The sequence below is a fragment of the Salvelinus alpinus genome, chromosome 7 (genome assembly GCF_045679555.1).
Source record: "Salvelinus alpinus chromosome 7, SLU_Salpinus.1, whole genome shotgun sequence".
Taxonomy (NCBI): Eukaryota; Metazoa; Chordata; class Actinopteri; order Salmoniformes; family Salmonidae; genus Salvelinus; species Salvelinus alpinus.
Window position 1 is genome coordinate 2,320,365 of NC_092092.1, and position 22,056 is coordinate 2,342,420.

A 22,056-nucleotide genomic window follows, 5' to 3' on the forward strand; every position below is an offset into this window, starting at 1 on the left:
CATTCTGTTATCCTGTGAACCCCATTCTGTTATCATGTGAACCCCTTTCTTTTATCCTGTGAACCCCATTCTGTCATCCTGTGAACCCCATTCTATCATCCTGTGAACCCCATTCTATCATCCTGTGAACCCCATTCTGTTATCCTGTGAACCCCATTCTGTTATCCTGTGAACCCCATTCTGTCATCCTGTGAACCCCATTCTGTTATCCTGTGAACCCCATTCTATCATCCTGTGAACCCCATTCTATCATCCTGTGAACCCCATTCTATCATCCTGTGAACCCCATTCTGTCATCCTGTGAACCCCATTCTGTTATCCTGTGAACCCCATTCTGTTATCCTGTGAACCCCATTCTATCATCCTGTGAACCCCATTCTATCATCCTGTGAACCCCATTCGGTCATCCTGTGAACCCCATTCTGTTATCCTGTGAACCCCATTCTGTTCTACTTGTATAGTTTGTAGAATAGCCTGTATCGAAATCAAAACATGTCTGATGCTGCAGCATGCCTCATTCGTTGTCATGCTCTGTGTGGTATTAAAGATTCTGCTTGTCTCCAGTCATGTAAAATAACGTAGAACTGCACGAAATGCATTTATAAAAGGACATATTTTCTCGGACAGCAAATAAGATGATAGATTCATGCAGTGTTTTTATCATAATAAAGGAACTATTTTCACCCCTACCCTCGTCCTCAGTGGTCTGAGAATCGACAACCTTCTGGTTACTTTGCCAGGTTGCAGCGAACGCCATGCAACGCTTACAAAACGTTTCTGAAACTGCATATCTAAGGCTCTGGTCTGTCCCAGGAGTGAGGGTAAACGGTATGCGTGTTCTCTGCAATCCACTTTATGTTTTAATTATTATTAAGGGTAAGGGGAGGGTCACTTTTTTTTTAAGCATTCAGGGACCGTCGGGTAAAAATATATTTTACTGAAGGGAATGCCATCCATTTTCATTTGAGAGAGTCAGATTTTCACCAGGTGTCCCTCATTAAAAAATAACGGTGCCTAACTTATTGAAAGGCTCTACATAGAAACATTATTATAATTTTGCTCTGACAATAACTACAGTATCTTTCATGGTAGATGTTACTGTCTAACAAGCACAGTAATTCAGGTCATGTCAAATGTATTTGAGTTTACATCATTTAGGTACATTCTGACCATGTGGGTTGCGCACAATTCTTTGACGTGTAGGCTATCGTATATCGTTTGTTTACTATTTATTTGCGCGTCAATAATAAACGTTTCTAGAGATGATATGAACCCTGTAAATCGCTAGAAATAACCACACCATCAGTATATTGCCGAAGCATAATCTATTCACCCTCGCCTGTTTTCCCGGAGGACAAAAGATAAACTTAAAAGAAAATAGTTTTTTTCCCCAGATGGTTGTCAGGGGGTACCGTGCGTCAACACACGGTGGCGGAAGGAACCTATGCGTGCCATCGCAACAAGCTAGCCAACAACACCTCCTAAGGTTTACACAACTATTGATTTGGCAGAGGATCAACTATTATTTATAATCAAGAAGTCAAATAATTGATATGGTACTTTGGATGTCTTTCTGTTTTCGTTACTGGCAAACATAGGAAAAAAAATATTCCCCTACCTAAAAGGAGCAGCACCCCATGATAAGCAAATCTGAAATTAAAGATGGATACTTTATAGAGACTTCATTGTCCTCAGAAAGGAATTCGTTTTTTTCTTCTATTAGGCTGTTATCAGCCTCATTCTAGGCTTTTAGTAGCTAAAACAGACATACCGTGTCGAAGCACTGTGAAACAGTCATGGAAGCTCACACAGGTAGAATACATTGGTGTTTTCAGGAATATTTTATAAAACTCATCATCATTAATACTCTCTTACATTTACAGCTGAGACATTCCTCCGTTTTACCACGTCTGAGACCCTTCTTATAACAGTTATAACACGTCTAAACCATTCTAACAGTTATAACATGTCTAAGAACATTCTTAATAACAGTTATAACATGTCTAGACCATTCTAACAGTTATAACATGTCTAGACCATTCGTATAACAGTTATAACATGTCTAGACCATTCGTATAACAGTTATAACATGTCTAGACCATTCGTATAACAGTTATAACATGTCTAGACCATTCGTATAACAGTTATAACATGTCTAGACCATTCGTATAACAGTTATAACATGTCTAAGACCATTCGTATAACAGTTATAACATGTCTAGACCATTCTTACTAACAGTTATAACATGTCTAGACCATTCTTAATAACAGTTATAACATGTCTAGACCATTCGTATAACAGTTATAACATGTCTAGACCATTCGTATAACAGTTATAACATGTCTAGACCATTCTGCTTCTCTTCATGTTCACTTTGTACAAAACCAAAAGGCCAACATTTAAAACAATTTATTCGTATAAAAAAATATAAGTTAATTGAAATGTTAAACTCTAAGAAAATAACAGTCATAATAACAATAGCAATAATAATATAATAACATTGATAATAATGATGATAAAAACTGAACAGAAATAGGCGGTGTATCCCAAATGGAACCCTATTCCCTACATAGTGCACTACCTTTGACCAGAGCCCTATGGAACACTCTTCCCTACATAGTGCACTACCTTTGACCAGAGCCCTATGGAACACTCTTCCCTACATAGTGCACTACCTTTGACCAGAGCCCTATGGGATAGGGTGTCATTTGGGATACAGACGAGGGTAGATGATGGTGCGGGGAAGCAAGGAGGGACAGTGCAGTGCAGTGAGGCCTCACCGACTTACAAAAAGTGGGGGTGGAGGGAGGGAGTGTGGGGTGGAGTGGGGGGGGGGGGCAGTCAAAAGCTCAAAACAACACTTTTTCATGCACGCATGCTCACACGCACACATGCTCACACGCACACATGCTCACACACACACACATGCTCATACACACAGACACGCGTACACAGAGTCAGAAAGTGCATGACTGCCGTTGTAAGTTAGCACCATATAAAGCATACAGCGGACTTTGTCCTAATTCAATTCTAGCATGTATGCATTATCATCATTATACACGTATTACTGTGTAAATGTAAAGTCACCATTATGCACATATTACTGTGTAAAATCATTATCATTATACACGTATTACTGTGTAAATGTAAAATCATCTTTATCACAATTTATACACATATTACTGTGTAAAATCATTATCATTATACACATATTACTGTGTAAAATCATTATCATTATACACATATTACTGTGTAAAATCAGTATCATCATTATACACGTATTAATGTGTAAAATCAGTATGATCATTATACACGTATTAATGTGTAAATGTAAAATCAGATAAGAAACAGCGCTGGGGTCAATTCCAATGCAATTCCAGTCAATTCAGAATGTAAACCAAATTCCATTTCCACGTGTTTCTACTTGAATAGCATTGAAGACAATTGGAATTGACATTTCAGCTTGCTTCCTAAATTGACTGGAATTCAAAATGGACTTGACCCCAACTCTGACCAACATTACAGTTCAGTTTAGGTCTAGTCATTCTATTGGTGTGGATCTTCTTGGTTGAAAGGTCCTGGAAGGAGTTTCTGAAAAGTAACGCAGCTACTAGCCTGGTCCCAGATCTGTTTGTTTTGTTGCTCTGGTCAACTCCATTGCTCATTGTCGCACGACAACGAGTGACCAGGAGTTGGCATGATAGCACAGAAAAAGACTGGCACTCAGGTTTCTGTAGTTGATGGGTGTCTTACACCTATTGCACATTAGCCTGGTCCCAGATCTGTTTGTGCTGGTGTGACAATGGGAGAGTAACTATTGGAGTAGGCAAGACAGCATACCGGGTGAACAGATCTGGGATCAGGATATATAGACCACCAGGAATCATTAACCATATATTTATCATCGTAATAACATTCATTACAATGTACATTCAATCACAGCTTTGGGTCAACAGTAGTACTACTTCCATAAGTACGTTAGCAGGTATTTCAGGGTTTTTGGAAAGGAAGATGTTCATAGGAGGAACAGAACAGTGGCAACTGACTATACACATTGTACTGGCCACCTACTTGTTTTTTTTCTTGGATTACCTGCCATTTAGGGGGCCTCCCTTCTACTGCCCTCATCTCAGCTGAACAGAGTCAAATTGCCCTCATCTCAGCTCAACAGAGTGAAAGTTCCCTCATCTCAGCTCAACAGAGTCAAATTGCCCTCATCTCAGCTCAACAGAGAGTCAAATTGCCCTCATCTCAGCTCAACAGGGAGTCAAATTGCCCCAGCTCAGCTCAACAGAGAGTCAAATTGCCCTCATCTCAGCTCAACAGAGAGTCAAATTGCCCTCATCTCAGATCAACAGAGAGTCAAATTGCCCTCATCTCAGCTCAACAGAGAGTGAAGTTCCTTACAGAACACGTGGTCTCGTGTGATCTCACGTGATCACTGTGATTTAATGTGAAGTTAATGTGATAACATGTGAAAGCACGATCTCATGTGAAATAAATGTGACATCATGGAGCTGCAGAATTTCAACACGTGACACCATGACACTACACACGACAACATTTGAGCACGTGAAAACGCAGGTGTCACGTGTCATTTAGAACATCATTTCAGTTATTTGAGTTTAAAGGTCCTGAACAGTCATTTTGAAAATAACCTTTTCTCTCACGACTAACTACCGGGAAGTTTTAAAAGACAGGCTGAGTGGGCGAGGAGCTTATATTCATGAGCTATCCTTGACTGACAGCTCAACTTAAAGCAACTTGGATGCAGTGTTGCAGTAAAATCATCTCAAACAAATTTGGTGAAGCAACTCAACATCAACATCAAAACCTACATAAATTATATCATTTTTTTTTTGGTGCGGTTCACAGCAACACTGGCGGCTATGTTGACCTGACAACTGCATCTAAGTTTTGAACAACCCCCTCCTATTTTTTAGGGTAAACTTCTAATTATATTTGCTGACACCCTACAGTCAAATGTTGTCAACAGTAGAGTAGCTATCTAGCTATATAAACCACGCCCCTTTGCAAACACGCCTTCTCCGATGTTGGTTACAAGGCAGTACTTATTTAAATTAGGTAAGAGAATATCATGTTTCCATTGGTCTATTAAAATGAGAGTTAAGGTGATGTCACCTTGTCCTCTTAATAATGAATCCAAGTGTTTGGATTCATTATTAAGAGAGAATGCCAACCGTGTGCAAAGCTGTCATCAAGGAAACTTTGAAGAATCTCAAATATAAAATATATTTTGATTTGTTTAACACTTTTTTTGGTTACTACATGATTCCATATGTGTTATTTCATAGTTTTGATGTCTTCACTATTCTACAATGTAGAAAATAGTCAAAATAAAGAAAAACCCTTGAATGAGTAGGTGTGTCCAAACATTTGACTGTTACTGTAAATAACTTGAAGGTGGTATTTCTATAAAATTACAGTATGCTGCTGTCATTCTGATTAAATTACTGTAAAATCTTTCACTGTGACAACAAATGGGACTCAGCCTAAAATGGGAGCTAAACCACCAGATTTATGAGCGTGAAAGTGATATGGCCAACACAAATTGGCATTTCTGCACTGCTAAAAGCTGCCCAGAATCAAGTAAATCATTGTCCAATTAAGGACACTTGATGTAGAGTACAAGGGCATGCGTTGCCATACCTCCATAATCATTTTGTTATCGTGCCTCCCTCGAAGGTCAGGATAATTTTATTTAGCAAAAAACGGTTTAAATGGGCTGCTGGCTCCCAGCGGCAAGGTTTTGATTGGATGGTACACTTCAAGAACCCTCCCCCTACACGCCCGTAGAAGGGGTGCTGTGTTTTATGTGCGTCACTGTTTTCCGTCAGGGTAGTTGTTGCCATATGCTGGTTTCAAGTGTTCGTTTTCAATTCGTCAAGTGTGGCCGACAGTCTGCAATTTTTATTTAATACAATTTAAAGTGGATTATGCTGGTGAAGTCAAACGTCTCAACATGTTTTAAACCACTCTGGTGACAAATACTTTTCTCCATTTGTCCACATGGCTGCTGGCTGCACTTTGTTACCACCGAAAATATTCTGAATATTACCCATTATTTTGTTTTTGTAAGGACCCCAAAAAACAGAGGCAGTGGGAGAATCTATTCAAGTAATTAAATATATTTTTTAAATGTTAATTAAAAAACGATTTATTATTAGTCAGCTAGCTTGCTGGCTACAGTAGGCCACTTTGTAGGCACACTGAGCTGCTAGCTAGGTAGTTAACTTTAGCAGTGATGGTGGTAGTGATGGTAGTAGTGATGGTGATGGTAGTAGAGATGGTGATGGTAGTAGAGATGGTGGTGATGGTGGTGGTGATGGTAGTGGTGGTGGTGGTAGTGATGGTGGTGGTGGTAGTAGTGATGGTAGTGATGGTGGTGGTGGTGATGGTAGTGATGGTGGTGGTGATGGTGGTAGTGATGGTGGTGGTGGTAGTAGTGATGGTGGTGATGGTAGTGATGGTGGTAGTAGTGATGGTGGTGATGGTGGTGGTGATGGTGGTGGTGGTAGTGATGGTGGTGGTGGTGGTGGTAGTAGTGATGGTAGTGATGGTGGTGGTGATGGTGGTAGTGATGGTGGTGGTGGTGGTAGTGGTGGTAGTAGTGATGGTGGAGGTGGTGGTGGTAGTGATGGTAGTAGTGGTGGTAGTGATGGTGGAGGTAGTGGTGGTAGTAGTGATGGTGGAGGTGGTGGTGGTAGTGATGGTAGTAGTGGTGGTAGTGATGGTGGAGGTGGTGATGGTGGTAGTGGTGGTGGTGGTGGTAGTAGTGGTGGTGGTGGTAGTAGTGGTGGTGGTGGTGGTGGTGGTAGTAGTGATGGTATTGATGGTGGTGATGGTAGTGATGGTAGTGATGGTGGTGATGGTAGTAGTGATGGTAGTGATGGTGGTGATGGTAGTAGAGATGGTAGTGATGGTGGTGATGGTAGTAGAGATGGTAGTGATGGTGGTGATGGTAGTAGAGATGGTAGTGATGGTGGTGATGGTAGTAGAGATGGTAGTGATGGTGGTGGTGGTGGTGGTGGTAGTGGTGGTGGTGGTGGTGGTAGTGGTGTTGGTAGTAGTGACAGTGGTAGTAGTGTAGTGATGGTAGTAGTGACAGTGGTGGTAGTAGTGATGGTGGTAGTGATGGTGGTAGTTGTGATGTGGTAGTGATGTTAGTAGTGATGATGGTGGTAGTGATGGTAAAAAAAATGAAATATCACATTTACATAAGTATTCAGACCCTTTACTCAGTACTTTGTTGAAGCACATTTGACAGTGATTACAGCCTTGAGTCTTCTTGGGTATGACACTGCAAGCTTGGCACACCTGTATTTGGGGAGTTTCTCCCATTCTTCTCTGCAGATCCTCTCAAGCTCTGTCGGGTTGGATGGGGAGCGTTGCTTTTCAGATCTCTCCAGAGACGTTCGATCAGGTTGTGGAGCAGGTTTTCATCAAGGATCTCTCTGTACTTTGGTCCGTTCATCTTTCCCTCGATCCTGACTAGTCTCCCAGTCCCTGCCGCTGAAAAACATCCCCACAGCATGATGCTGCCACCACCATGCTTCACCGCAGGGATGGTGACAGGTTTCCTCCAGATGTGACGCTTGGCATTTAGGCCAAAGACTTCAATCTTGGTTTCATCAGACCAAATAATCTTGTTTCTCATGGTCTGAGAGTCCTTTAGGTGCCTTTTGGCAAACTCCAAGCGGACTGGCATGTGCCTTTTACTGAGGAGTGGCTTCCGTCTGGCCAGTCTACCATAAAGGTCTGATTGGTGGAGTGCTGGAGAGATGGTTGTCCTTCTGGAAGGTTCTCCCATCTCCACAGAGGAACTCTAGAGCTCTGTCAGAGTGACCATCGGGTTCTTGGTCACCTCCCCCGAGGCCCTTCTCCCCCGATTGCTCAGTTTGGCCAGGTGACCAGCTCTGGGAAGAGTCTTGGTGGTTCCAAAATTCTTCCATTTAAGAATGATGGAGGCCACGGTGTTCTTGTGAACCTTCAATGCTGCAGAAATGTTTTGGTAACCTTCCCCAGATCTGTGCCTCGACACAATCCTGTCCCTCATGGCTTGGTTTTTGTTCTGACATGCACTGTCAACTGTGGGACCTTATATAGACAGGTGTGTGACTTTCCAAATCATGTTCAATCAATTGAATTTACCACAGGTGGACTCCAATCACGTTGTAGAAACATCTCAGGGATGATAAATGGAAACAGGATGCACCTGAGCTCAATGTTGAGTCTCATAGCAAATGGGCTGAATACTAATGTAAATAAGGTATTTCTGTTTTTTATTATTGATATATTTTCAAAAATTTCAAAAAAATATTTTTGCTTTTAAATTATGGAGTATTGTGTGTAGATTCATGAGGATTTGTTATTTATTTAATCCATTTTAGAATAAGGCTGTAACGTAACAAAATGTGGAAAAAGTCAAGGGGTCTGAATACTTTCCGAAGCCACTGTATATACATTGATCCTTTATGAATATTAGTTGTAAATGGCTCATGAGCTTACTTCAACTGTAGTACCCTCATCAGAACCCACAATTGTAGCTTATTTTACAGTATAGCCTAAAAACAGGTCTAATACTATCATTTTCATATCATGGGTGGTCAGTCCTTGCATATATAGCTGTCTTTGCTTATATTGAGAGTGGTTACATTTCTCCAGCCCCATCCCTCAGCTCTTTACAAAAACCGTTTGAATTTCAGAGAATTGCAAACAACTTTGCAAAAAAGGAAAAAAAAATCGCATCTTGACATTTTATCCTGTGGGGTAAATCATATGGTATCTCAACGTTTTTATGAATACAACAGGAAATAGTCAGGGAAATATCAGAGAACGTTACTGTCGATCTCAGGTTATTGAGGTATATACTATTTTTCACAAAATATTTGTTTTCATATTCTAAATGATACTGTATGTGAAATGCATAATGGGTAAAGCAATGAAAAGAAAGATAGTTCTCCTTATGTCGGCCATCTTGACAATGTTATGGCTATCAATCGATATCTATAGATTTCTTTTATAAATGTTGTATCAATGTGTGTCTGTCCTGCTCCTCTGTGTGTTAAGAACTCTGTGCAGAGAACAGCCATTGGACTTGACTCAGGAACTGTTCTAGTTGGTAAGATAGCGCAAACAGATCTGGGACCAGGCTACAAGGAAAGCCTAAAAACAGACTGATTGCCCAAGGTTCTGTGTTCTAGAACCTAAAGACTGATTGCCCAAAGTTCTGTGTTCTAGAACCTAAAGACTGATTGCTCAAGGTTCTGTGTTCTAGAACCTAAAAGACTGATTGCTCAAGGTTCTGTGTTCTAGAACCTAAAGACTGATTGCTCAAGGTTCTGTGTTCTAGAACCTAAAGACTGATTGCTCAAGGTTCTGTGTTCTAGAACCTAAAGACTGATTGCTCAAGGTTCTGTGTTCTAGAACCTAAAGACTGATTGTCCATGGCTTTGGGTTCCGATAATCAGACAAAAGACTGACTTGTAGTCAGCAGCAGGTTCCTGTGGCAACACCAGTGGCTGGTAGCACGGTGGTGGGGTGCAGACCTGGGTTCAAAGACTATTTGAAATCTTTAAAATACTTTTAGTGATTGCTTTAGTCTGCATAGATGGGCGGGGTTTAAACGTGCAATTCCTCTATTCATTCCATTATGCCAGGCAAGCGTAATCAAGCCCAGATAAAGTATTTGAAATGATTTTAAATGTTGTTTGAACCCAGGTCTAGGGGCCCTTTCTGCATGGAACATTGTGACTTTCGTGTGACACGTCTAGCTAAGTGTTAACATTATCTAACTCAGCCCCGCTGAGTCACACTTCGTCTGTCTGTGCTTTGATAATAAGACGCCGTGAGGGGATTTCTGCTCTGTTTTACCATCTCTGAATAGAATAATATGTAGGTTCTGTATGTCTTCATTCAAGTACTGCAAAAACAGAATGTTTTGCTCAAAGTGACAAAAAAACATTCTAGAACATTCTAGAAGACATTCTAGAGGCTTCTTCTCGACAACATGCTAAACATTCTTTTTGTCTCTCTTCTTAGAACCAACAACCTCCTTTCAAGTAGTTTGGCATGCGATAAGTCAGTCAGTCTACCACAGCAAGCAAACAAACAAACAGTACCATTTCAATTAGGGTGAAACCCCAAATGGTATCATATGTCCTACAGAGTGCACTACTTTTGACCAGGATCTACAGGCGGATCATTTGGAAAATGTCCAGGAGTTAAGAGGAATTGGTTTTAGTTATGTTGGGCCCTGGTCAAAAGTAGTGCTTTAGGAGATAGGGTACCATTTCATAAAGTCAGAACCGACAAACAAAACAGTCCACATTTCACTTCCTGCCTTTTATAAAGGGTTAGAGTGTAAAGACTAAGGCCTCTGCAAATTCCAGAACATAATACAAACCAGCCCCCAAAAAATGAGATTTGGATTAACTTTCAAATCAGTTCAAAACAAACAAAAACAAAAAAGCAGACATACAGATCCATTCAGACAGGTCTGGACTGGTTTCCCAAGCAGTGGAGTGGATCAGGTGACTGCTGGATCAGGTGACTGGGCCCCAAGCAGTGGAGTGGATCAGGTGACTGGTGGATCAGGTGACTGGTGGATCAGGTGACTGCTGGATCAGGTGGTTGGTGGATCAGGTGGTTGGTGGATCAGGTGACTGGTGGATCAGGTGGTTGGTGGATCAGGTGACTGGTGGATCAGGTGGTTGGTGGATCAGGTGGTTGGTGGATCAGGTGGTTGGTGGATCAGGTGACTGGTGGATCAGGTGACTGGTGGATCAGGTGGTTGGTGGATCAGGTGACTGGTGGTCAGGTGACTGGTGGATCAGGTGGTTGGTGGATCAGGTGACTGGTGGATCAGGTGGTTGGTGGATCAGGTGACTGGTGGATCAGGTGACTGGTGGATCAGGTGGTTGGTGGATCAGGTGACTGGTGGTCAGGTGACTGGTGGATCAGGTGGTTGGTGGATCAGGTGACTGGTGGATCAGGTGGTTGGTGGATAGGTGGTTGGTGGATCAGGTGACTGGTGGATCAGGTGACTGGTGGATCAGGTGGTTGGTGGATCAGGTGGTTGGTGGATCAGGTGATTGGTGCCGAATCCCCCTCGGCTGTATTCATCAGCACATACCGTAGCAAAACAAAACAACTGTTTCTTATTGGACCAGTCCAGGTAGTCTCTCCCTGTTTCGGCCCGTTTGCTTGCGTTTGGTGCCTAATGAACACACCCCTGCTGTCCTCTGTCCTTGTCTACGGGAGCGGTGACACCGTCACTCCTCTCCTCCCTCACCCAATGAGGTAACTGTGTGTTTCTGAAAAGTATCCCCGTGTTAGTAAATCCACCAATCACCTTCCCTCGTTCCTACGCATGTTTCCCTCCCCTTCCTGTTGCAGAAGGAATTGAGTCGCTGACACAGGAAGTCCAGACAGGAAGTACACACACCTGATGGCAGGGGACATGTTGAGGGCGTGTGGTAGTGAGGGCGTATTGACTTGCGTGGTAGTGAGGGTGAGCAGTGGCTTCACTACCAGTCAGTTGTCCACCTTCACAGGGCCTGAGTCAGGGTTCGATGGTTCCTCCGTGCTGGGCTCTACCCTGGGGTCAACAGGCTCTGCCCTGGGGTCAACAGGCTCTGCCCTGGGGTCAACAGGCTCTGCCCTGGGGTCAACAGGCTCTACCCTGGGGTCAACAGGCTCTACAATGGGGTCAACAGGTTCTACAATGGGGTCAACAGGCTCTGCCCTGGGGTCAACAGGCTCTGCCCTGGGGTCAACAGGCTCTACCCTGGGGTCAACAGGCTCTACCCTGGGGTCAACAGGCTCTACAATGGGGTCAACAGGCTCTGCCCTGGGGTCAACAGGCTCTGCCCTGGGGTCAACAGGCTCTGCCCTGGGGTCAACAGGCTCTGCCCTGGGGTCAACAGGCTCTACCCTGGGGTCAACAGGCTCTGCCCTGGGGTCAACAGGCTCTACAATGGGGTCAACAGGCTCTACCCTGGGGTCAACAGGTTCTACCCTGGGGTCAACAGGCTCTGCCCTGGGGTCAACAGGCTCTACCCTGGGGTCAACAGGCTCTGCCCTGGGGTCAACAGGCTCTGCCCTGGGGTCAACAGGCTCTGCCCTGGGGTCAACAGGCTCTGACGGCGCCCACACTCCTCTCACTCCACTGTCCTCTTCCTCTCCATTCACTATCTTCTCCCACTGGCCAAGGTTCTCCCTGTGGAAGAACAATCATACCGGGATCAAAAGGCCAGTAGGACAAATGTGCTACGTGGGCCTGATAAATATTACAGACAAAGAGACAGACAGACAAACACACTGGAAACTGTACACATTATGCAGATATGTGTTAGTCCATATATTATATGGTGTGTTAGTCCATGTAATATATGGTGTGTTAGTCCATGTAATATATGGTGTGTAGTCCACGTAATATATGATGTGTTTTAGTCCATGTAATATATGGTGTGTTACTCCATGTAATATATGGTGTGTTAGTCCATGTAATATATGGTGTGTTAGTCCATGTAATATATGGTGTGTTAGTCCATGTAATATATGGTGTGTGTAGTCCATGTAATATATGGTGTGTAGTCCATGTAATACATGGTGTGTTAGTCCATGTAATATATGGTGTGTTACTCCATGTAATATATGGTGTGTTAGTCCATGTAATACATGGTGTGTTACTCCATGTAATATATGGTGTGTTAGTCCATGTAATATATGGTGTGTTAGTCCATGTAATATATGGTGTGTTAGTCCATGTAATATATGGTGTGTGTAGTCCATGTAATATATGGTGTGTAGTCCATGTAATACATGGTGTGTTAGTCCATGTAATATATGGTGTGTTACTCCATGTAATATATGGTGTGTTAGTCCATGTAATACATGGTGTGTTACTCCATGTAATATATGGTGTGTTAGTCCATGTAATATATGGTGTGTGTAGTCCATGTAATATATGGTGTGTAGTCCATGTAATATATGGTGTGTGTAGTCCATGTAATATATGGTGTGTGTAGTCCATGTAATATATGGTGTGTGTAGTCCATGTAATATATGGTGTGTGTAGTCCATGTAATATATGGTGTGTTAGTCCATGTAATATATGGTGTGTTAGTCCATGTAATATATGGTGTGTTAGTCCATGTAATACATGGTGTGTTAGTCCATGTAATATATGGTGTGTTAGTCCATGTAATATATGGTGTGTTACCATGTAATATATGGTGTGTTAGTCCATGTAATATATGGTGTGTTAGTCCATGTAATATATGGTGTGTGTAGTCCATGTAATATATGGTGTGTAGTCCATGTAATATATGGTGTGTGTAGTCCATGTAATATATGGTGTGTGTAGTCCATGTAATATATGGTGTGTTAGTCCATGTAATATATGGTGTGTTAGTCCATGTAATATATGGTGTGTGTAGTCCATGTAATATATGGTGTGTTAGTCCATGTAATATATGGTGTGTTACTCCATGTAATATATGGTGTGTTAGTCCATGTAATATATGGTGTGTAGTCCATGTAATATATGGTGTGTAGTCCATGTAATATATGGTGTGTTAGTCCATGTAATATATGGTGTGTTAGTCCATGTAATATATGGTGTGTTAGTCCATGTAATATATGGTGTGTGTAGTCCATGTAATATATGGTGTGTAGTCCATGTAATATATGGTGTGTTAGTCCATGTAATATATGGTGTGTAGTCCATGTAATATATGGTGTGTTAGTCCATGTAATATATGGTGTGTTAGTCCATGTAATATATGGTGTGTATAGTCCATGTAATATATGGTGTGTTCATCCATGTAATATATGGTGTGTGTAGTCTATGTAATATATGGTGTAGTCCATTTAATATATGGTGTGTTAGTCCATGTAATATATGGTGTGTTCATCCATGTAATATATGGTGTGTTAGTCCATGTAATATATGGTGTGTAGTCCACGTAATATATGGTGTGTAGCCCATGTAATATATGGTGTGTAGTCCATGTAATATATGGTGTGTTAGTCCATGTAATACATGGTGTGTTAGTCCATGTAATATATGGTGTGTTAGTCCATGTAATATATGGTGTGTTACTCCATGTAATATATGGAGTGTAGTTCATGTAATATAGGGCGTGTGTAGTCCATGTAATATATGGTGTGTAGTCCATGTAATATATGGTGTGTTAGTCCATGTAATATATGGTGTGGTAGTCCATGTAATATATGGTGTGTTACTCCATGTAATATATGGTGTGTTAGTCCATGTAATATATGGAGTGTAGTTCATGTAATATAGGGCGTGTGTAGTCCATGTAATATATGGTGTGTAGTCCATGTAATATATGGTATGTTAGCCCATGTAATATATGGTGTGGTAGTCCATGTAATATATGGTGTGTTACTCCATGTAATATATGGTGTGTTACTCCATGTAATATATGGTGTGTTACTCCATGTAATATATGGTGTGTTAGTCCATGTAATATATGGTGTGTAGTCCATGTAATATATGGTGTGTAGTCCACGTAATATATGGTGTGTAGCCCATGTAATATATGGTGTAGTCCATTTAATATATGGTGTGTAGTCCACGTAATATATGGTGTGTTCATCCATGTAATATATGGTGTGTAGTCCATGTAATATATGGTGTGTTAGTCCATGTAATATATGGTGTGTGTTAGTCCATGTAATATATGGTGTGTTAGTCCATGTAATATATGGTGTGTAGTCCACGTAATATATGGTGTGTTAGTCCATGTAATATATGGTGTGTTAGTCCATGTAATATATGGTGTGTTAGTCCATGTAATATATGGTGTGTAGCCCATGTAATATATGGTGTGTTAGTCCATGTAATATATGGTGTGTTAGTCCATGTAATATATGGTGTGTAGTCCATGTAATATATGGTGTGTTAGTCCATGTAATATATGGTGTGTGTAGTCCATGTAATATATGGTGTGTTAGTCCATGTAATATATGGTGTGTGTAGTCCATGTAATATATGGTGTGTTAGTCTATGTAATATATGGTGTGTTAGTCCATGTAATATATGGTGTGTTAGTCCATGTAATATATGGTGTGTAGTCCATGTAATATATGGTGTGTTAGTCCATGTAATATATGGTGTGTTAGTCCATGTAATATATGGTGTGTGTAGTCCATGTAATATATGGTGTGTTAGTCCATGTAATATATGGTGTGTAGTCCATGTAATATATGGTGTGTTAGTCCATGTAATATATGGTGTGTTAGTCCATGTAATATATGGTGTGTGTAGTCCATGTAATATATGGTGTGTTAGTCCATGTACTATATAGTGTGTGTAGTCCATGTACTATATGGTATGTGTAGTCCATGTACTATATAGTCTGTGTAGTCCATGTAATATATGGTGTGTAGTCCATGTACTATATGGTGTGTTAGTCCATGTAATATATGGTGTGTTAGTCCATGTAATATATGGTGTGTGTAGTCCATGTAATATATGGTGTGTTAGTCCATGTAATATATGGTGTGTAGTCCATGTAATATATGGTGTGTTAGTCCATGTAATATATGGTGTGTTAGTCCATGTAATATATGGTGTGTGTAGTCCATGTAATATATGGTGTGTTAGTCCATGTACTATATAGTGTGTGTAGTCCATGTACTATATGGTATGTGTAGTCCATGTACTATATGGTGTGTGTAGTCCATGTACTATATGGTGTGTTAGTCCATGTACTATATGGTGTGTGTAGTCCATGTACTATATGGTGTGTGTAGTCCATGTACTATATGGTGTGTGTAGTCCATGTACTATATGGTGTGTGTAGTCCATGTACTATATGGTGTGTGTTAGTCCATGTACTATATGGTGTGTTAGTCCATGTAATATATGGTGTGTAGTCCATGTAATATATGGTGTGTTAGTCCATGTAATATATGGTGTGTGTAGTCCATGTAATATATGGTGTGTTAGTCCATGTAATATATGGTGTGTGTGTAGTCCATGTAATATATGGTGTGTTAGTCTATGTAATATATGGTGTGTTAGTCCATGTAATATATGGTGTGTTAGTCCATGTAATATATGGTGTGTAGTCCATGTAATATATGGTGTGTTAGTCCATGTAATATATGGTGTGTTAGTCCATGTAATATATGGTGTGTGTAGTCCATGTAATATATGGTGTGTTAGTCCATGTAATATATGGTGTGTAGTCCATGTAATATATGGTGTGTTAGTCCATGTAATATATGGTGTGTTAGTCCATGTAATATATGGTGTGTGTAGTCCATGTAATATATGGTGTGTTAGTCCATGTACTATATAGTGTGTGTAGTCCATGTACTATATGGTATGTGTAGTCCATGTACTATATAGTGTGTGTAGTCCATGTAATATATGGTGTGTAGTCCATGTACTATATGGTGTGTTAGTCCATGTAATATATGGTGTGTTAGTCCATGTAATATATGGTGTGTGTAGTCCATGTAATATATGGTGTGTTAGTCCATGTAATATATGGTGTTTAGTCCATGTAATATATGGTGTGTTAGTCCATGTAATATATGGTGTGTTAGTCCATGTAATATATGGTGTGTGTAGTCCATGTAATATATGGTGTGTTAGTCCATGTACTATATAGTGTGTGTAGTCCATGTACTATATGGTATGTGTAGTCCATGTACTATATGGTGTGTGTAGTCCATGTACTATATGGTGTGTTAGTCCATGTACTATATGGTGTGTGTAGTCCATGTACTATATTGTGTGTGTAGTCCATGTACTATATGGTGTGTGTAGTCCATGTACTATATGGTGTGTGTAGTCCATGTACTATATGGTGTGTGTAGTCCATGTACTATATGGTGTGTGTAGTCCATGTACTATATAGTGTGTGTAGTCCATGTACTATATGGTGTGTGTAGTCCATGTACTATATAGTGTGTGTAGTCCATGTAATATATGGTGTGTTAGTCCATGTACTATATGGTGTGTGTAGTCCATGTACTATATGGTGTGTGTAGTCCATGTACTATATAGTGTGTGTATTGTATGTTACTCACCTGCAGGCTTGTAGAAGAGGGCCAGACGGGGGGAAGAGCTCAGATAAGGTAGTATAACATGGGAGTGCAACAGCATTGTAGAACCCCACCTAGAGAAACAGACAAGGAGAAATCATGTGGTTGGATAATAACAACAATATATTCCGACGATGACCTAAAAAATGTCCCCGTCACAGATCTGATGGGGCTGGATGGGAAAGCAAGATGATGGAAACTATGTGGAGTGGAGCAGTTGTTGCTGATGTTTCTACCTACACCTGTCTCAGATCAGTAAAGGGGCGGGAACAAGGGCAGAGGGGGGGGGACATCTTTCCAGAATGAGACGCAGCCCAGGTAATGTTCTTAGTGTGTGTGTGTCTGTGTGTGTGTGTGTGTGTGTGTGTGTGTGTGTGTGTGTGTGTGTGTGTGTGTGTGTGTGTGTGTGTGTGTGTGTGTGTGTGTGTGTGTGTGTGTGTGTGTGTGTGTGTGTGTGTGTCTGTGTGGTTCTTACCTGCCCCTGAGGAACCTCTTCCTTCTTATCTCTGTCCATCATAGGGATGGGCTGTATACCTATCTTCTTCATCTCATCCCCCTGTAGCGGAGGAGGAGGAGAGGAGGAGGAGGAGGGAGAAGAGGAGGAGAGGAGAGGAAGAGAGGAGAGGAAGAGAGGAGGAGGAGAAAAAGGAGTAGGAGGAGGAGGAGGAGAGGAGGAGGAGGAGAGGAAGAGGAGAGGAGGAGGAGAGGAGGAAGCAGAATAAGGGAAGAACAAGAGGAGAAGAAAAGAGAAGGGAGAGGAGAGGAAGAGAGAAGGGAGAGGAAGAGAGAAGGAAGAGAGAAGAGGTAGAATGGAAGAGGTTATTGAGACCAAAACAAAGTGACACCTGATGATCTTTTGAGTACTATGATTCATTCCTTTGTCATAATCCATTCATTCATAATTCATTCATAATCATTCATTATTAATGAATTGATGAACTCTTTACAACAGTAGTATTGTAGTACACTCTTAGAAAAGAAGGTGTTACCTAGAACTACAAAGGGTTCTTCAATTGTCCCAATAGGTGAACCCTTGGAAAATAATAGTTTTTTGTTCCAAGTGGAACACTTCCGCGAATACAATGTTCTACGTGGAACCCTTTCACCACCAAAGTGTTCTACCCGGAACCTAAAAAGGTTATCTTTTGGGGACAAAAAAAGAACCCTTGTGGTGGTTGAGTGTAGTGAGTTATACTACTGTACCTCAGCCCAGAACTCAGCGTAGATATCATTGGCTGTGAGTCTCGTGATTGGCCACAGCTTGGTAACGGAACACAGGTCACATGCTGTCATCATCAGACCAATCACACGGTCCCTGGGGAAAGAGAAGTATTTGTTTTTATTTATTTACGATTTATTTATATCTACAGTGCTTTCAGAAAGTATTCAGACCCCTTGATTTTTTCCACATTTTGTTACGTTACAGCCTTATTCTAAAATGGATTAAATAAAAAAATGTCCTTCATCAATCTACATACGACCCTCAGCACACAGCCAAAACAACGCAGGAGTGGCTTCGGGAAGTCTCTGAATGTCCTTGAGTGGCCCAGCCAGAGCCCGGACTTGAACCTGATTGAACATCTCTGGAGACCTGAAAATAGCTGTGCAACGACGCTCCCCATCCAACCTGACAGAGCTTGAGAGGATCTGCAGAGAAGAATGGGAGAAATTCCCCAAATACAGGTGTGCCAAGCTGTAGCGTCATACCCTAGAACACTCAAGGCTGTAATCACTGCCAAAGGTATTTCAACAAAGTACAGAGTAAAGAAAGGGTTTGAATACTTATGTAAATGTGATATTTTTGATTTGTCATTATGGGATGTTGTGTGTAGATTGATGAGGGAAAAAAGCTAATTAATCAATTTTAGAATAAGGCTGTAATGTAACAAAATGTGGAAAAAGTCAAGGGGTCTGAATACTTTCCTAACGCACTGTATTTCCAGATGCATGAGAATGAGTGTAGTTGTCCCCTGACTCTATTAGTATTTTCTAACTGTCGTCATGCTGACCCAAACCACCGTGATGCTGACCCAAACCGCCGTGATGCTGACCCAAACCACCGTGATGCTGACCCAAACCACAGTGATGCTGACCCAAACCGCCGTGATGCTGACCCAAACCACCGTGATGCTGACCCAAACCACGGTGATGCTGACCCAAACCACAGTGATGCTGACCCAAACCGCCGTGATGCTGACCCAAACCACGGTGATGTTGACCCAAACCACGGTGATGCTGACCCAAACCACGGTGATGCTGACCCAAACCACAGTGATGCTGACCCAAACCACAGTGATGCTGACCCAAACCACAGTGATGCTGACCCAATCCACAGTGGTGCTGACCCAAACCACAGTGATGCTGACCCAAACCACAGTGATGCTGACCCAAACCGCCGTGATGCTGACCCAAACCACAGTGATGCTGACCCAAACCGCCGTGATGCTGACCCTGTGTGTGTGTGTGTGTGTGTGTGTGTGTGTGTGTGTGTGTGTGTGTGTGTGTGTGTGTGTGTGTGTGTGTGTGTGTGTGTGTGTGTGTGTGTGTGTGTGTGTGTAACCTCTGACCAGTGTTGGTGGTTGTTGAGGTCCAGTGTGTGTGTGTAACCTCTGACCTGTGTTGGTGGTTGTTCAGGTCCAGTGCTCCAGCGGTCAGTAGCTCAGCTAGCTGTTTGCGGTTACCGAAGTAGAGCGCCAGGTCTGTAGCGATGATGGCCTTGTGGATGACCTCTAGAACCTGCTCGTACTCACTGGAAGTCAGGTTGGAGAAAATATTGTGCCCTTCCAGCTATGGGAAACAAAAGAGATCAATAAAAAGCAAAAGCTCTGCTTATGAGGCGTTCGGCTCAGCTAGGCTTAGGTGGGATAGCCAGAGGGTACATCCTGAGGCGGAGACGTAGGTCGTTTAGCGTTTGGGTTAGTTAGGAATTCTTCTCTGGGCCTTTAACGTTGGGGGTAGTTAGGAATACTTCTCAGGGCCTTTAACGTTGGGGGGTAGCTAGGAATACTTCTCAGGGCCTTTAACGTTGGGGGTAGTTAGGAATACTTCTCAGGGCATTTAACGTTTGGGTAGTTAGGAATACTTCTCTGGGCCTTTAACGTTGGGGGTAGTTAGGAATACTTCTCAGGGCCTTTAACGTTGGGGGTAGTTAGGAATACTTCTCAGGGCCTTTAACGTTTGGGTAGTTAGGAATACTTCTCAGGGCCTTTAACGTTGGGGGTAGCTAGGAATACTTCTCAGGGCCTTTAACGTTGGGGGTAGTTAGGAATACTTCTCTGGGCCTTTAACGTTGGGGGTAGCTAGGAATACTTCTCAGGGCCTTTAACGTTGGGGGTAGTTAGGAATACTTCTCTGGGCCTTTAATGTTGGGGGTAGTTAGGAATACTTCTCAGGGCCTTTAACGTTGGGGGTAGTTAGGAATACTTCTCTGGGCCTTTAATGTTGGGGGTAGTTAGGAATACTTCTCAGGGCCTTTAACGTTGGGGGTAGCTAGGAATACCTCAGGGCCTTTAACGTTGGGGGTAGTTGGGAATACTTCTCAGGGCTGGGGTCAATATAAGAAGTAAATTGAAATTCCAATTTACAGGCTATCTATTTTAAATGTCTCAATACACTTAAAAGTAAAAGCTATTTATTTTCCACTTTTGAAGTTTTAAATTCAAATTATTTTTTGAATGAATTACCTTAATTGGAATTGACCCCAACCCTGACATTTGGGAGGACAAGGATTCAAGGTACATGATCATCATCTACCAATGATAAAGATTTGAATTGGGTGGTGACACAGATTAATAACAATGTGTGTGTGTTTGTGTGAGTGTGTGGTGTAACAGTGTGTGGTGTAACAGTGTGTGGTGTAACAGTGTGTGGTGTAACAGGGTGTGGTGTAACAGTGTGTGGTGTAACAGTGTGTGGTGTAACAGTGTGTGGTGTAACAGGGTGTGGTGTAACAGTGTGTGGTGTAACAGGGTGTGGTGTAACAGGGTGTGGTGTAACAGGGTGTGGTGTAACAGTGTGTGGTGTAACAGGGTGTGGTGTAACAGGGTGTGGTGTAACAGGGTGTAGTGTAACAGTGTGTGGTATAACAGGGTGTAGTGTAACACAGTGTGTGGTGTAACAGTGTGTGGTGTAACAGGGTGTGGTGTAACAGGGTGTGGTGTAACAGGGTGTGGTGTAACAGGGAGAAGTGGTAGTTCTACCTGGAGGATGGATACAGTCTGGGAGAAGTGGTAGTTCTACCTGGAGGATGGATACAGTCTGGGAGAAGTGGTAGTTCTACCTGGAGGATGGATACAGTCTGGGAGAAGTGGTAGTCCTACCTGGAGGATGGATACAGTCTGGGAGAAGTGGTAGTTCTACCTGGAGGATGGATACAGTCTGGGAGAAGTGGTAGTTCTACCTGGAGGATGGATACAGTCTGGGAGAAGTGGTAGTTCTACCTGGAGGATGGATACAGTCTGGGAGAAGTGGTAGTTCTACCTGGAGGATGGATACAGTCTGGGAGAAGTGGTGTGTTCTACCTGGAGGATGGATACAGTCTGGGAGAAGTGGTAGTTCTACCTGGAGGATGGATACAGTCTGGGAAAAGTGGTAGTCCTACCTGGAGGATGGATACAGTCTGGGAGAAGTGGTAGTTCTACCTGGAGGATGGATACAGTCTGGGAGAAGTGGTAGTTCTACCTGGAGGATGGATACAGTCTGGGAGAAGTGGTAGTTCTACCTGGAGGATGGATACAGTCTGGGAGAAGTGGTAGTTCTACCTGGAGGATGGATACAGTCTGGGAGAAGTGGTGTGTCCTACCTGGAGGATGGATACAGTCTGGGAGAAGTGGTAGTTCTACCTGGAGGATGGATACAGTCTGGGAGAAGTGGTAGTCCTACCTGGAGGATGGATACAGTCTGGGAGAAGGGGTAGTTCTACCTGGAGGATGGATACAGTCTGGGAG

The 22,056-nt window shown here is 42.2% G+C and overlaps 2 protein-coding genes across 2 annotated transcripts in view; one reads left to right on the forward strand and one right to left on the reverse strand.

Moving 5' to 3' along the window:
• Positions 1-22,056, forward strand: part of LOC139580328 (calcium uniporter protein, mitochondrial-like) — a 518,594-nt gene that overhangs the window by 178,113 nt on the left and 318,425 nt on the right. The window lies entirely within an intron of this gene.
• Positions 1,819-22,056, reverse strand: part of LOC139580326 (cAMP and cAMP-inhibited cGMP 3',5'-cyclic phosphodiesterase 10A-like) — a 159,329-nt gene continuing 139,091 nt past the window's right edge. The window contains exons 18-22 of the mRNA XM_071408878.1: positions 19,725-19,897; positions 18,314-18,425; positions 17,586-17,666; positions 17,096-17,184; positions 1,819-12,242 (exon numbers count right to left, since the gene is read on the reverse strand). Coding sequence (XP_071264979.1) covers positions 11,558-12,242; positions 17,096-17,184; positions 17,586-17,666; positions 18,314-18,425; positions 19,725-19,897 — 1,140 coding nt within the window. The 3' untranslated portion in view covers positions 1,819-11,557. The remainder of the gene's footprint in view (positions 12,243-17,095; positions 17,185-17,585; positions 17,667-18,313; positions 18,426-19,724; positions 19,898-22,056) is intronic.